The 15582-nt window shown below is 37.6% G+C and overlaps 1 protein-coding gene across 2 annotated transcripts in view; it reads right to left on the bottom strand.

The window, feature by feature from the left end:
• DNAH14 (dynein axonemal heavy chain 14) overlaps nt 1–15582 on the bottom strand; it is a 377701-nt gene that overhangs the window by 289389 nt on the left and 72730 nt on the right. For both annotated transcript variants that reach the window (XM_059875675.1, XM_059875674.1), the window contains 2 exons: nt 9968–10215; nt 7435–7555 (listed from right to left, as the gene is read on the bottom strand). In XM_059875675.1, coding sequence (XP_059731658.1) covers nt 7435–7555; nt 9968–10215 — 369 coding nt within the window. The remainder of the gene's footprint in view (nt 1–7434; nt 7556–9967; nt 10216–15582) is intronic.

Genomic DNA, 15582 nt, shown 5'->3' with positions numbered 1-15582 from the left:
AAGCTCAATATTCAGAAAACTAAGATCATGGTATCCAGTCTCATCACTTCATGGGAAATAGACAGGGAAACAGTGGAAACAGTGGCTGACTTTATTTTTCTGGGCTCCAAAATCACTGCAGATGGTGACTGTAGCCATGAAATTAAAAGACGCTTACTCCTTGGAAGGAAAGTTATGACCAACCTAAACAGCATATTAAAAAGCAGAGACATTACTTTGCCAACAAAGGTCCGTCTAGTCAAGGCTATGGTTTTTCCAGTGATCATGTATGGATGTGAGAGTTGGACTATAAAGAAAGCTGAGCACCGAAGAATTGATGCTTTTGAATTGGTGTTGGAGAAGACTCTTGAGAGTCCCTTGGACTGCAAGGAGATCCAACCAGTCCATCCTAAAGGAGATCAGTCCTGGGTGTTCATTGGAAGGACTGATGTTGAAGCTGAAACTCCAATACTTTGGACACCTGATGCAAAGAGCTGACTCATTTGAAAAGACGCTGATTCTGGGAAAGATTGAGGGCAGGAGGAGAAGGGGATGACAGAGGATGAGATGGTTGGATGGCATCACCGACTCAATGGACATGGGTTTGGGTGGACTCTGGGAGCTGGTGATGCAAAGGGAGGCCTGGTGTGCTGCGGTTCATGGGGTCACAAAGAGTCAAACACGACTGAGTGACTGAACTGAACTGAAAGGATGTGTGTAGTTAAAGTTGCTCAGTCATGTCCAACTCTTTGTGACCCCATGGACTTACAAAGTCCATGGAATTCTCCATGCCAGAATACTGGAGTAGGTAGCCTTTCCCTTCTCCAGGGGATCTTCCCAACCCAGGTATCAAACCCAGGTCTTGCACATTGCACGTGGATTCTTTATCAGCTGAGCCACAAGAGAAGTCCAATAATACTGGAGTGGGTAGCCTATCCCTTCTCCAGCGGATCTTCCCGACCCAGGAATCAAACCGGGGCCTCCTGCATTGCAGGTGGATTCTTTACCAACTGAGTTATCAGGGAGGTTATATACAAATACTATATCATTTTACATAATGAACTTGAGCTTCTATGGATTTTGGTAACTGTGGAGGTGAGAAGTGTGAAAGGTCATTCTGCAACCATATCTACTTGGCAATGGATGACACCTTGTAAAGATGACTTGAGATCCAGGTCCAGATGATTTACCTTGCCACATGCCTTTATAAGTTTTCTTTGTTATTCCTAAATGCAATATGTACTAAATGTCAGAACTTAGAACACATAATTAATATGCAAATATGTTCAGTCTTGGAGTAGAGACTCATTTCTGAAGAAATGTTAAAAATAATGTTCAACACTTTAAGGACTGAATGTTCTCTCCTTTTTAAATGCAACCCTCCAGCTCTCACACTGTCATCTATTCTCTGACACAAAACACCCTGATTCCCACATGACATACTCAGAGCCTGGCCTGTACAGACTCAGTGACTCTATTTAAGCCACACTTTTAAAGCTTCTCCCAAGAGATTCAGTTCAAAGAGAGCAGAGCAGTCTGCATAAGCTACCACATAGCCTATCTGAGTGACAGGCATGTTTAATCTGTTTCCTTCAAATATCTGTGGTGCTTTGTCTCTTACTGATGGCACTGCCTATAAAACTCTAAGGTTGTTAAGTCCCTTGATTTGGCTCCATCCACAGCTGGGCCACCTCTAAGGCAAAAAAAAGCAATGTACTGCTATTATGCCAAAATGTTAAGTTCACCTCTTTGCAAGATATTCATTTTGGCCAAGGCAATGGCCCCAGAGAATCAGACTAGGATTCCAACTATTTAGTCTGGAATTTATAGCTCCTCATAATCTGTTCAACTCTACATTGTGCTATTCACACCAAGAATCCTCTGCTCCACATGACTTAATGTTATCCCTTTCTGCTCATATTTTCTTATTCTTGCCTCTATACTCATGCTGCTCCTATTTCTTGAGTCAGTGTCCGTTTGATCAGGTGATCCAAAGATTATTTCTAACATAACACTTATATTCCCTGGCAATTATTCCACTGATCTATACTCACCATGCCCCTATTCAGAATGTTGACCTGGTAGTTCTACTGAGAGGGCTAAATAAAAAGACAAGTACAAAAGCATGTAAAGCTGGCAACTTCAATTCGGATATCTCTGTCCTCTAAATTTTAGAAATTTTCTTCACTCTATGTGTATTTAATCCTATAATGCTCTCTACTTACGTTAGAACTTTTTATACCCATGATTGGCGCCTGACCAAAAGAAAAAAAATTCCATACTAAAATCACTATTAACAAAATAAAAAACAAACAACACATTAGTATGTGTATTGTTGATGTATGGCAAATGATTAGGTCTATATTTTTAAATGGTTTTTGTAATTCAATAGGAAAAAAGAAAACTTCATCAGAAAAATGCAGATAGGACATCAAAAGATCAAAACTGAGAAATAAAAAGGCTAATAAGCATGAGAAAAATATTCAATATTATAATCAATAACATAAATAAAATTAACTCTAGTTAATTCCAGGTCTCAGTTATCAATAGGCTATAACTAGCAAAAAATAGGACACACTTAAAAAGGCCATCTTTAAGAGAACAGAAGTTAGTATAACCTTGTCTGTAGAGAATTCTGCAATGCATATAAATAGCTTTAAAAAGTCTATAGTGTTGATTTAATGTTATTCCTAAGGAAAAATTAAAACAGTACATATGTTTTTATCTTGAAATACTTCTATTCCTAAATCTTTGTATAAAGCAACTACTAGAAGCAACTATTAATAAAATAATAGTTCCCACAGAGTACAGGTTAGGGATATAAAGCACTTGGGTTAAATCTAACCAAAAAAAAAAAAAAAAAAACTTGCACAAGATTTTCAAGGAAACAAAAATATAAAAGACATTAAAGAAGAGTTATATAGCAGAATGTTGGTAGCAAGACTCATTATCATAAAATATTAACTCCCCTGTCCCCCTCCCTGCCAGCTACCTATATATCTAGGCAATTTCAATCAACCTCCAAGTAGGATTTGATTCTAAAATGTATATGGAAATGGAAGTGCCTGAGAATAAGCAAGACACTCTTAGAAAAGGAAGTGACTCCTCCAGTATGAGACTGGCACAGGAATAGGCCAATAGGCAATAGAACAGAGTCTGGAAACAGAAGACATATGTTGAAACACATGATTAAATGACAAAGAGCTGCCACCTCAGATGAGCAGGAAAAGGATATAAATAAATAGTGTTTGGGCAATGGTTACTGGTATAGAAATAAATAAAAATAGATCCTACTGTCAGGGGAGTGTGTAATTTTCTTGGTTCTGTCTGGCCGCAACAAAAATTTGAAGCGCTGGCCGGACCAGCGTTATAGCTCAGTTTTATTGGCAAGCAAAGAAAAATACATCCTCCAGGCGTGAAGGCGGGCCAACCCAAAAGACTGAAGAGAAGCCCCCAACTCAATTTTATCTCCTCTTTTTATGTTTTTTTTTCTCCTCCCCTTGAGCCTGCCCCATTAAATTGGGCTAGCCAGGAGGGCTGTTTGTTTTACCTGAGGTTCTCACTCCAGTCTTCGGACCTTCCTTTGTTCTATTTCCGCCGGCTTTTCCCTTCTTTGTCTTTTAGCCACCGCCATTTTGGACTCCTTTTTCCTATTCTAGCTACCTAACACTACCATGCACCATACACCAAAAAATATTTCTAGATAAATTTTAAGAGAATATTAAAAGTTTTATAAAAAAATATAGGAGGATAGCTTTATGACTCCAGGATGGTAGATAATTTCACACACCAATATAAATGAAAGGAATGATAAATTCTATTATATTGAAATTATGAATTACTGATAATCAATATACATTATCCAAGGAATAAAAATAACATGCTTTCCAGTAGAAGGATTACATATATATATATATATACATACACACATACACACACACACATATATAACATAGATTACATAGAATATATATGTAACTTCTAAAAAACAATATACAGGTTAATAGGCAAAAGACATGGAAGATTAAATATGAATCTCCAATTTTTAAAAATGCACAAGCAACTAAAAAGGAAATAAAAATTAAAACCACAGTAAAATGCCATTTCAAACCTATCCAGTTGGCAAAGACATTAAGTGCTGGTGAAAGTTGGTGAGGCTATGGAGCAATAAAAGATTACGGAATTGTTAAAGACTGTTTAAACTGGTATAAGCACTTTGGAAAACAATTACACGTTATTCAGTACAGTTGAAAATAAAGAACTCAGAGATTTCACTCCTTAGTAATAAATAAGTAGAAGGGACATATACAAGAATGTATAAAACAAAAACTGAAAACAGCCAAAATGTCCATCAAAAGTAGACTGTGTTATTAATGCTTCATCAAGAAGGAATATATATATGTACATATATATATTATATACATACAGGAGATATTTAAGACCTTTTAAGTCTGGGTGACATTTCACTGGGTATTTACTTAATTATACTTCAAAGCATGCTGTGCTGTGCTTAGTCACTCATTTGTGTCCAACTCGTTGCAACGCAGTAGACTGTAAACCGACAGGATCCTCTCTGTTCATGGAATTCTCCAGGCAATAATACTGGAATGGGTAGTCATTCCCTTCTCCAGAGGATCTTTCCAACCCAGGAAACAAAACTGGGTCTCCTGCATTGTAGGCAGATTCTTTACTGTCTGAGCCACCAGGGAAGCCCCAAAATCTACCTAACATACTTTTTAAAGAGTATATAAAGTACATATTATACCATGCTAGCTCATAAAAAAAGGCTACTATTGCCACATAGGGTATGTGTTTACCATGTAAAATTTAATCCTAAGAAAATAATGCTGTGGGTAAGGGTGATAATTATTCATGGCATGAAAAGATTTCTTAATTAAAGTCTCTAGGATTCTTTCAATGTTTTCATATTTGGTCTGTGTTATTTTAAAGTTAATAACACAAGCAAAAAAAGTGCTCTAGAAAAAGCAAAGAGAGAGGAATATAGTAATGGGAGTAGAAGAAAGTAGTTGCTACTTTAGACAGGGTGGTCTTTCCTAATTACTTTCACGTAAAATAGTTCACTTCAGTTCAGTCTCTCAGTCGTGCCCAACTCTTTGCGACCCCAAGGACTAGAGCACACCAGGCTTTCCTGTCCTTCACCAACTCCCAGAGCTTATTCAAACTCATGGCCATTGAGTCGATGATGTCATCCATCCATCTCATCTTTTGCCATTCCCTTCTCCTCCGACCTTCAATCTTTCCCAGCATCAGAATCTTTTCCAATGAATCAGTTCTTTCCATCAGGTAGCCAAAGTACTGGAGTTTCAGTTTCAACATCAGTCCTTCCAATGAATATGCAGGGCTGATTTCCTTCAGGATGGACTGGCTGGATCTCCTTTCAGTTCAAGGGACTCTTAAGAGTCTTCTCTAGCACCACAGTTCAAAAGCATCAATTCTTCAGCACTCAGCTTTCTTTATAGTCAAACTCTCAATCCACACATGACTGCTGGACAAACCACAGCTTTGACTAGACAGACCTTTGTTGGCAAAGTAATGTCTCTGCTTTTTAATATGCTGTCTAGGTTGGTCACAACTTTTCTTCCAAGGAGCAAGCATCTTTTAATTTCATGGCTGCAGCCACCATCTGCAGTGATTTTGGAGCCCCCCAAAATAAAGTCTCTCACTGTTTCCATTGTTTCTTCATCTATTTGCCATAAAGTTATGGGACCAGATGGCATGATCTTAGTTTTCTGAATGCTGAGTTTTAAGCCAACTTTTTCACTCTCCTCTTTCACTTTCATCAAGAGGCTCTTCAGTTCCTCTTCACTTTCAGGCATAAGGGTGGTATCATCTGTGTATCTGAGGTTATTGATATTTCTCCCGGCAATCCTGATTCCAGCTTGTGTTTCATCCAGCCTGGCATTTTGTATGATGTACTCTGCATATAAGTTAAATAAGCAGGGTGACAATATACAGCCTTGATGTACTCTTTTCCGTATTTGGAACCAGTCTGTTGTTCCATGTCCAGTTCTAACTATTGCTTCTTGACCTGCATACAGATTTCTCAGGGGGCAGGTAAGGTGGTCTCTTCTTTCCATCTCTTTAAGAATTTTCCACAGTTTGTTGTGGTCCACACAGTAAATGGTTTTGGCATAGTCAATGAAACAAAAGTAGATGTTTTTCTGGAACCATCTTGCTTTTTTGATGATCCAATGCATGTTGGCAATTTGATCTCTGGTTCCTCTGCCTTTTGTAAATCCAGCTTGAACATCTGTAAGTTCACAGTTCACATACTGCTTAAGTCTGGCTTGGAGAATTTTGAGCATTACTTTACTAGTGTGTGAGATGACTGGAATTGTGCAATAGTTTGAGTATTCTTTGGCATTGCCTTTCTTTGGGATTGGAATGAAAACTAACCTTTTCCAGTCCTGTGGCCACTGCCAAGTTTTCCAAATTTGCTGGCACATTGAGTGCCACACTTTCACAGCATCATCTTTTAGGATATGAAATAGCTCAACTGGAATTCCATCACCTCCACTAGCTACTTCACATTCCAGGATGTCTGGCTCTAGCTGAGTGATCACACCATTGTGATTATCTGGGTCGTGAAGATCTTTTTTTGTATAGTTCTTCTGTGTATTGTTGCTACCTCTTCTTAATATCTTCTACTTCTGTTAGGTCCATACCATTTCTGTCATTTATTGTGCCCATCTTTGCATGAAATGTTCCCTTGGTATCTCTAATTTTCTTGAAGAGATCTCTAGTCTTTCCCATTCTATTGTTTTCCTCTATTTCTTTGCACTGATGGTTGAAGGCTTTCTTATTTCTCCTTGCTGTTCTTTGGAACTCTGCATTCAAATGGGTATATCTTTCGTTTTCTCCTTTGCCTTTAGCGTCTCTTCTTTTCTCAGCTATTTGTAACGCCTCCTCAGTCAAACATTTCATATTTTGTTTATGTCATTTTCAAGTTAATAACACAAGCAAAAAAAGTGCTCTGAAGAAAAGCAGAGCGAGAGGAATACAGTAATGGGAGAAGAAGAGGGTAGCTGCTACTTTAGACAGGGTGGCCTTCGCTAACTACTTTCGTGTAAAGTAGTATACATACATAAAATAGTTATTTGTTCTGCATTCCCTTATCTTCCTTTATTTTTTTTTCACAGTACTCATCACTTCATTATCTGTTTCCTTCAGTAGAACAGAAGTTTCAAAAGGTCAGGGAATTTCTTCTTCTTACTGCTATTTTTCAGTGCCTAGTTCAATGCCTGGTATATTATAAGTACTCAGTAATGCATGAACAAATGAAACAAATGTCATTATAGCTTTCTACAGTGTGAGCAGATGTGTGTGTGTGACTGTGTGTTTCAGTTTCAATCATAAATCACAATTTTAATTCCAAAAGTTATTTTTCATTTTACATTTAATATCTATGCTTATACTTTTCAAAGACTATTTTACCTCATTGTCTTGTGTTTTTACTTCTGACTTTGGAACAGAATAAGCATATAAGTTTGAATTATCAAATTCTTCATAATCACTTGTCATCTTTCCAGTGAAAGCAAACATGTCCTTATGTATTCTAGGTTAAGAAATGATAAGAAAAATAAAGTCTTTAAAAAATCTTATACCTCATTAATATGCAGACTATATCAATAACTAGACATTCCCACATAGAAGATACATAAGATGGCCAGTGAAGAGATGCTCAGCATCACTAATTATCAGGAAAATACAAATCAGGACCATAGTGAGATATCACTTCACATAAATTAGGATGGGTACTATTTTTCTTTTTTTTAAATATAATACCCACCCTAATTTGTGTGAAATGATATCTCACTGTGGTCCTGAACAACCCAAAAATGAAATTTAAAAAACAATTCCATTTACAATAGCATCAAAAGGATAAAATCCTCAACAATGTTTTTTTAAAAAAAATATAAAATTCATATTGTTGAAAGAAATTAAAAGTGAAAGTGAAAGTGAAGTCACTCAGTCGTGTCTGACTCTTTGCGACTCCATGGACAGTAGCCTACCAGGCTCCGCGGTCCATGGGATTTTTCAGGCAAGAATACTGGAGTGGGCTGCCATTTCCTTCTCCAGGGGATCTTCCCAACCCAGGGACTGAACCCGGGTCTCCTGCATTGCAGACAGACGCTTTACTGTCTGAGCCACTAGGGAAGCCAAATTCATATTGTTGAAAGAAATTAAAAGATACCTATATAAGTGGAAAGGCTTCCCTGTTAGCTCAGATGGTAAAGAATCTGTCTGCAGTGCAAGAGACCCAGATTCAATCCTTGGGTTGGGAAGATCCCCTGAAGAAGGGAATGGCAACCCACTCCACTATTCTTGCCTCAAGAATCCCATGGACAGAGGAGCCTGGCGGGCTACAGTCCATGGGGTTGTAAAGAGTCAGACACAACTGACTTTCACATAAGTGGGAAGATATTTCATGTACATAGATTGGAAAACTTTAAAGATAAAATGCTCCTCATATTTATCTACCTATCAAATGCAATCCCTATCAAAATTCCAGCTGACTTTTCTTTTTTTGCAGAAATTTGCAAACTTATTCTTTAATACTATGGAAACTCAAGGGACACAGAATAGCCAAAGTAATGTTATTTGACTAAAATGATGTTGCTAAAATTAGAGAGTTTGGACATAAAGTATTCCAAAATTTCAGTTCAGATTCCATGTTCACAAATTAGAGTAGATATATCTAGTTGTGAAACATAAGAAAAATGTTTTTTTTAAATAGTAGTATTCAAATAGAAGGTGCAAATATTCTGTATTCAATAGAAATTACTTGAAATTGACTCAAATTCCAACTGAACATTGAGGCTCCTTCCAGAATCATTCTCAATTATCTTTATGGGGAACACATGTACACCCATGGCAGATTCAAGTCAATGTATGGCAAAACCAATACAATATTGTAAAGGAAAATAAATAAATTAATTAATAAAAAAAAAAGAGCTGGCTCTGAACTTTGAAAATACAGTGTACTAGGCATAGAATTAACAGATTTCACAAATAAAAATACAGGACACTGGTTAAAATTTTAATTTCAGATAAACAATAATTGGTAGTATAGATAATAATTGGGACACGCTTTTATTAAAAATTATACTCAAGACAGTAATCTGTAGAAGATTTATGTAGCAAAAACAGAACTATGTTCAGCAACACGGAACTGAACATTATTTTTCATACAAAGTTAAAAGTACATTGTATTTCCTTCCTGGCCACTTTGCTCAGTCCCCATCTCTTCAAGAGAGACAAAATTCATCTAAATTATTCCATCTGATTGATGACTGTCATTTGTAACTTTACTACTATTACTTCTATTTGTTAACTTTTCTACTATCAGGTATTCCTTCAGAAAAAGTGTATGGATTCATTACATATTCTAATATATTGTCTATAGATTATAAGAAAAAATCAAGCATGTATCTGCTGATACTTTTTAAGTTGATCTGTCTTTATATTTAGAAATGTCTTTTAATAGTAGGCTTCCCTGGTGGCTCAGATGGTAAAGAATCTGCCTGCAATGCAGGAGACCCATGTTCAATCCCTGGGTCGGGAAGATCCCCTGGAGAAGGAAATGGCAACCCATTCCAGTATTCTTACCTGGAGAATTCCATGGAAAGAGGAGCCTGGTAGGCTACAGTACATGGGGTCGCAAAGAGTCAGATATGATTGAGTGACCAGCACTTACTGTTTATCTGAATTTCAAATTTTACTGAGTATCCTACAACTTACATGGCAACTTGACTTATGCAGAATCTTGGGGAAATTTTCTCATGTTTTTATAAATAATGTTAAATAAAACAATGGGAGATAATAAGTTCAGATAATTGTAAAAACTGAGCACAAACAATTTTTCTACAAGAGAATTTTAAAATTCCAGCTGACATTATTGTAAGTGGCAACATATTACAACACTATGATTACAAATTCCTTTTATAATTAAAAAAGTATGATTTACTTGATGAGATTTTCATTCTTTTTTTCCACTGAAGCTGGCATTCTAGCAGAATTATTAAATAATTCTAAAAGTAGTGTGACTGCAGTGTTCATTAGTTGACGGATGAGTTCCTGAAACATATAGTCAACCAGCATCAAGAATCTAAAAATTACTTCTAATAAGCGTCGATAGGTAGGCAGCTTAAAATGTGTTGTATCTTCAGAAAGGTTTGATTCAAAATATTCTTTAATATCTTTCTTTTCTGCCACCTACAATTCAACAAACAATTGAGAGACAAGTGATGATTTCCTATAATAATATGCATGATTTCTAACTTACAGTATTTTCATTAGTCTGAATAACACTGAACTAAATATTATCAACAACTTTCATTAAAACTTCACTTTCTGCTTACACTGCATTTAAATGTCAGAGAAAAAGAAAACATCTCATGTGTTATGAAATCCATGAAGTTTGGTGTCTCACTGATAAGCAGATATGTCTATGGAACTCAAACAGGAAGTATATACAAATGAATATCAACATGTTCCTAGATAGAGGGGCCCTCCTCAAATACGCTGAGCTACCAGTAGAAGACAGTCAAATCTGAATACAAGACATCCTAAGACCCAGTCCAACGCTGCCGCCCCTATGCTAGGCTACAGCAACAAGACTTAAAAAAATGCCTACAGGCAATTACGTATTACATACATGCTAATAAATAATACAGAATTAAGAAAAACTCTGAATTCATCAAATCTAACCTTAGAGTTTTATTCAGATAATTATATCTAAAGACAACTGACTTAGTAGTTTATTAAAGAATGGCATGTTTGATCAAAAATACAGGGTGGCATCAGTACTACGAATACCACCAAACATTTCTAAATTACGCTACTAAAAATAATTCTAAAGTTATTCCAAATGGTTCCTTTTAGACAGATTTCTTTTTATGACTGATGAACCTTTAAAATTCTAAAAATACTTGAAATTTTTGTGCTTTTATTGGTCATTCATGCTTTCTATATTTTTGCTAGACTGGTATTTAACTTCTTGGTAAGTTTTCAACTTGTACCCTAATTTTTAAAACCATAATTGCATTAGCTTTTTATATTGCCTCTCTTTATGTTCCACTTTAGTATTTTTTTCTTTTAAAAAATTAATTCAGTTAAGTTTAGTCACTCAGTCATGTCCAGTTGTGTGCGACCCCATGGATTGCAGCACACCAGGCCTCCCTGCCCATTACCAACTCCCGCAGTCTACTCAAACTCATGCCATTGAGTCGGTGATGCCATCTAACCATCTCATCCTCTGCCATCCCCTTCTCCTCCTGCCTTCAATCTTTCCCAGCATCAGAATCTTTTCCAGTGAGTCAGTTCTTCCAATCAGGTGGCCAAAGTATTGGAGTTTCAGCTTCAACAACAGTCCTTGCAATGAATATTCAGGACTGATTTCCTTTAGGATGGACTGGCTGGATCTCCTTGCAGTCCAAGACTCTCAAGAGTCTTCTTCAACACCACAGTTTAAAAGCATCAATTGTTCTGCACTCCGCATTCTTAATAGTCCATCTCTCACATCCATACATGACTACTGGAAAAACCATAGCCTTGACTAGACAGACCTTTGTTGGCAAAATAATGTCTCTGCTTTTGAATATGCTGTTTAGGTTGGTCATAGCTTTTCTTCCAAGGAGCAGGTGTCTTTTAATTTCATGGCTGCTGTCACCTTCTGCAGTGATTCTGGAGCCCAAAAAACTAAAGTCTCTGACTGTTTCCACTATTTCCCCATCTATTTGCCATGAAGTGATGGGACCAGATGCCATGATCTTTGTTTTTAAATGCTGAACTTTAAGCCAACTTTTTCACTCTCCTCTTTCATTTTCATCAAGAGGCTCTTTAGTTCTTCTTTGCTTTCTGCCATAAGGGTGGTGTCATCTGCATATCTGAGGTTATTGCTATTTCTCCCAGCAATCTTGATTCCAGCTTGTGCTTCTTCCAGCCCAGCATTTCTCATGATGTACTCTGCATATAAGTTAAATAAGCAGGGTGACAATATACAGCCTTGATGTACTCCTTTTCCTATTTGAACCAGTCTGTTGTTCCATGTCCTGTTCTGTTGCTTTCTGACCTGCATACAGATTTCTCAAGAGGCAGGTCAGGTGCTCTTGTATTCCTATCTCTTTCAGAATTTTCCACAGTTTGCTGTGATCCACACAGTCAAAGGCTTTGGCATAGTCAATAAAGCAGATGTTTTCTGGAACTATCTTGCTTTTTCGATGATCCAATGCATGTTGGCAATTTGATCTCTGGTTCCTTTGCCTTTTTTAAATCCAGCTTGAACATCTGGAATTTCACAGTTCATGTACTGTTGAAGCCTGGCTTGGAGAATTTTGAGCATTACTTTACTAGAGTGTGAGATGAGTGCAACCGTGTTGTAGTTTGAGCATTCTTTGGCATTGCCTTTCTTTGGAATTTGAATGAAACTAACCTTTTCCAGTCTTGTGGCCATTGCTGAGTTTTCCAAATTTGCTGGCATATTGAGTACAGCACTTTCACAGCATCATCTGTCAGGATTTGAAATACCTCAACCAGAATTCCATCACCTCCACTAGCTTTGTTCATAGTGATGCTTCCTAAGGTCCACTTGACTTCACATTCCAGGATGTCTGGCTCTAGCTGAGTGATCACACCATCGTGATTATCTGGGTCATGAAGATCTTTTTTGTACAGTTCTTCTGTGTATTCTTGCCACCTCTTCTTAATATCTTCTGCTTCTGTTAGGTCCATACCATTTCTGTCTTTTATTGAGCCCATCTTTGCACGAAATGTTCCCCTGGTATCTGTAATTTTCTTGAAGAGATCTCTAGCCTTTCCCATTCTACTGCTTTCCTCTATTTCTTTGCACTATCACTGTTTGTGGTGAGCTATTTACCAATTTGGAAACTGTTTTGAGTACTGGTTGACTCTCTGAAGGAATGGATTATCAATTGATGAAGTTCTTGACATTTAACAAAGAATCAGAAAATATAAAGAAGCACTAGACAGAGCATTTTGACTATGTCCTCCGACTCACCAGACCTATAAAGTTCCTGCTTAGAAATCTGCTACTAGCCTTATGTGGTAGTTCCCTTGTAAGTTACACGCTATGTTTTTTTCTTGATGCTAATATTCTTTGAATTTGGATAGCTTTATTATGAATCCTGGAAATAATCTAGGTTGATTTTGTTTGATAACCTATGAGTTTCATGAACTTGGATATGCAAAAACCTCTGCAGACTGGGGATGTTATTGGCATTTCTTTTAAATAAGCTTTCTGCCCCTTCTCTCGTCTTGCTTCTCTCTCTCTCTTTCTGGGACCCCAAAAATGGGAATGTTAATATTGGCTGATTTTGACCAGAGGTCTCTCAAATGATCCTCATTGTGTGAAATTCTTTTTTCTGTTTTGTTTGGGTGACTACCACTACTCTTTTCTTCCAGGTGCTGATCCATTTATCTGTATCATTTACTGTACTGTTGATTGAGTATATTTTTTTTATTTCAGCTATGTTATTCTTCAGCTCTGTTTGGCACTTCTTTATATTTTCTGAGTCTTTGTTAAATGTCTCAGTATGTTCATCCATCCTTATCATGAATTCTTTGAGTATCTTTTTGATCATTACTGTGAACTCTTTATCAGGTACACTGCTTATCTCCACTTCACTTAGTTCTTCTAGGGTTTGTCTTGTTCTTTTGTCTGGACTATATTCCTCTGTTTCCTCAGTTTGCCTGATTCTATATGTTTTCTTCTGTGTACTAGGTAGATGGGTTACATTTCCCAATCTTGGAGAAGTATGCGTACATAGGAAATATTCTGTTGGGTGTAGCAGCACACTCCCCTGTGGTCACCAAAGCTATATGCTTTAGATGTGCCCCAATGTGGGCTGCATGGGCCCTTCTGCTGTGCTGGGGCTGACTACATGGGTGCGTTAGTAGGTGGTGCTGACCCCAACCCTCTTGGCTGCTAGGCCCTGCTTTGATACCATTGGTGAGTACCAGCTGGGTCAGATCTAGGTGCAGGTGGTCTCATCTGGTGTTGGCCTACTGATGGGCAAATACTCCCTTGGTGCTAAGAGGCTGGAGTGGGGACTCCAAAATAGTGCTTCTTAGCATCAATAACCTTCTTCTTGCAATCTCTGTACTTCTCAGCTTTGCTGGTTTGGTTGGGTGAAGTCACAATGAGAACTTATGTCAGTCAGTTCAATCGTTCAGTCGTATCCAACTCTTTGCAACCCTATGGACTGCAGTATGCCAGGCCTCCCTGTCCATCACCAACTCCCACAGTCTACTCAAACTCATGCCCATTGAGTCGGTGATGCCATCTAACCATCTCATCCTCTGTCATCCCATTCTCCTTCCACCTTCAATCTTTCCCAGCATCAGGGTCTTTTCAAATGAGCCAGTTCTTCACATCAGGTGGCCAAAGTATTGGAGCTTCAGCTTCAGCATCAGTCCTTCCAATGAATATTCAGGACTGATTTCCTTTAGGATGGACTAGTTTGATCTCCTTGCTGTCCAAGGGGCTCTCAAGAGTCTTCTCCATCACCACAGTTCAAAAGCATCAATTCTTTGGCACTCAGCTTTCTTTATAGTCCAACTCTCACATCCATACATGACTACTGGTAAAACCACAGCTTTGATTACATGCACCTTTGTTGGCAAAGTAATGTCTCTGCTTTTTAATATGCTGTGTATGTTGGTCATAGCTTTTCTTTGTGGGGTGACCCAAAAGTCTGGGGAGCTGGCTGCTCACTACATTCCTATCCTGGCCAGAGAAGCTCTTCTAACCTAAGCAGTTCCCTCTTGGTACTGGGCAAAGCCAGCCATAAAAATGAGTTCTTTATTGACACAATGGTTGCAACAGCTGCTTGAAGAAACTGGACAAAAAAATAGGGTAATTTCTACACCAATTACAGGCACAGCCACACTGGATCTGACAAATGGAATACTAACTTTACTAATAGATTATGTTTTTATTACAAAGTTTATCTTTTCAATGCTTTGAAAACTTAGTGTGCATAATGCCTGAATTTTTTATTGGTAAAACAGTGAAACTGAGTATATTAACGATTCAAAACAAAGATTTTTAGTATTGATATCAAATTAGCTTTAAATGGTTTAATAACTATATCAGTACAAAAGTAAACTGTGATAGGCCTAGTAATGCTGGTCTTTTATTGAGTATTGGTGAGGCTAATGGAAATGCTGGCCTCTGAGGGGTTAACCTATTCCCTATCATCTCAAGGTATACTTTAAGTTAGACATATCTCAATATTGGCTCTAGGTTATTTACATCACTGATAGTGACTATCCATTTCCATTTCATTAGTTCTATACTTGTGTCAAGCTGGTTTTAAAAAAGGCAGAGGAACCAGAGATCAAATTACCAACATCCACTGGATCATGGAAAAAGAAAGAGAGTTCCAGAAAAACATATATTTCTGCTTTATTGACTAGGCCAAAGCCTTTGACTGTGTGGATCACAATAAACTGTGGAAAATTCTGAAAGAGATGGGAATACCAGACCACATGAACTGCCTCTTGAGAAATCTGTATGCAGGTCAGGAAGCAACAGTTAGAACTGGACGTGGAACAACAGAC

The sequence above is a fragment of the Bos taurus genome, chromosome 16 (genome assembly GCF_002263795.3).
Source record: "Bos taurus isolate L1 Dominette 01449 registration number 42190680 breed Hereford chromosome 16, ARS-UCD2.0, whole genome shotgun sequence".
Taxonomy (NCBI): domain Eukaryota; kingdom Metazoa; phylum Chordata; class Mammalia; order Artiodactyla; family Bovidae; genus Bos; species Bos taurus.
This window is presented reverse-complemented; position numbering and strand designations above follow the sequence as displayed.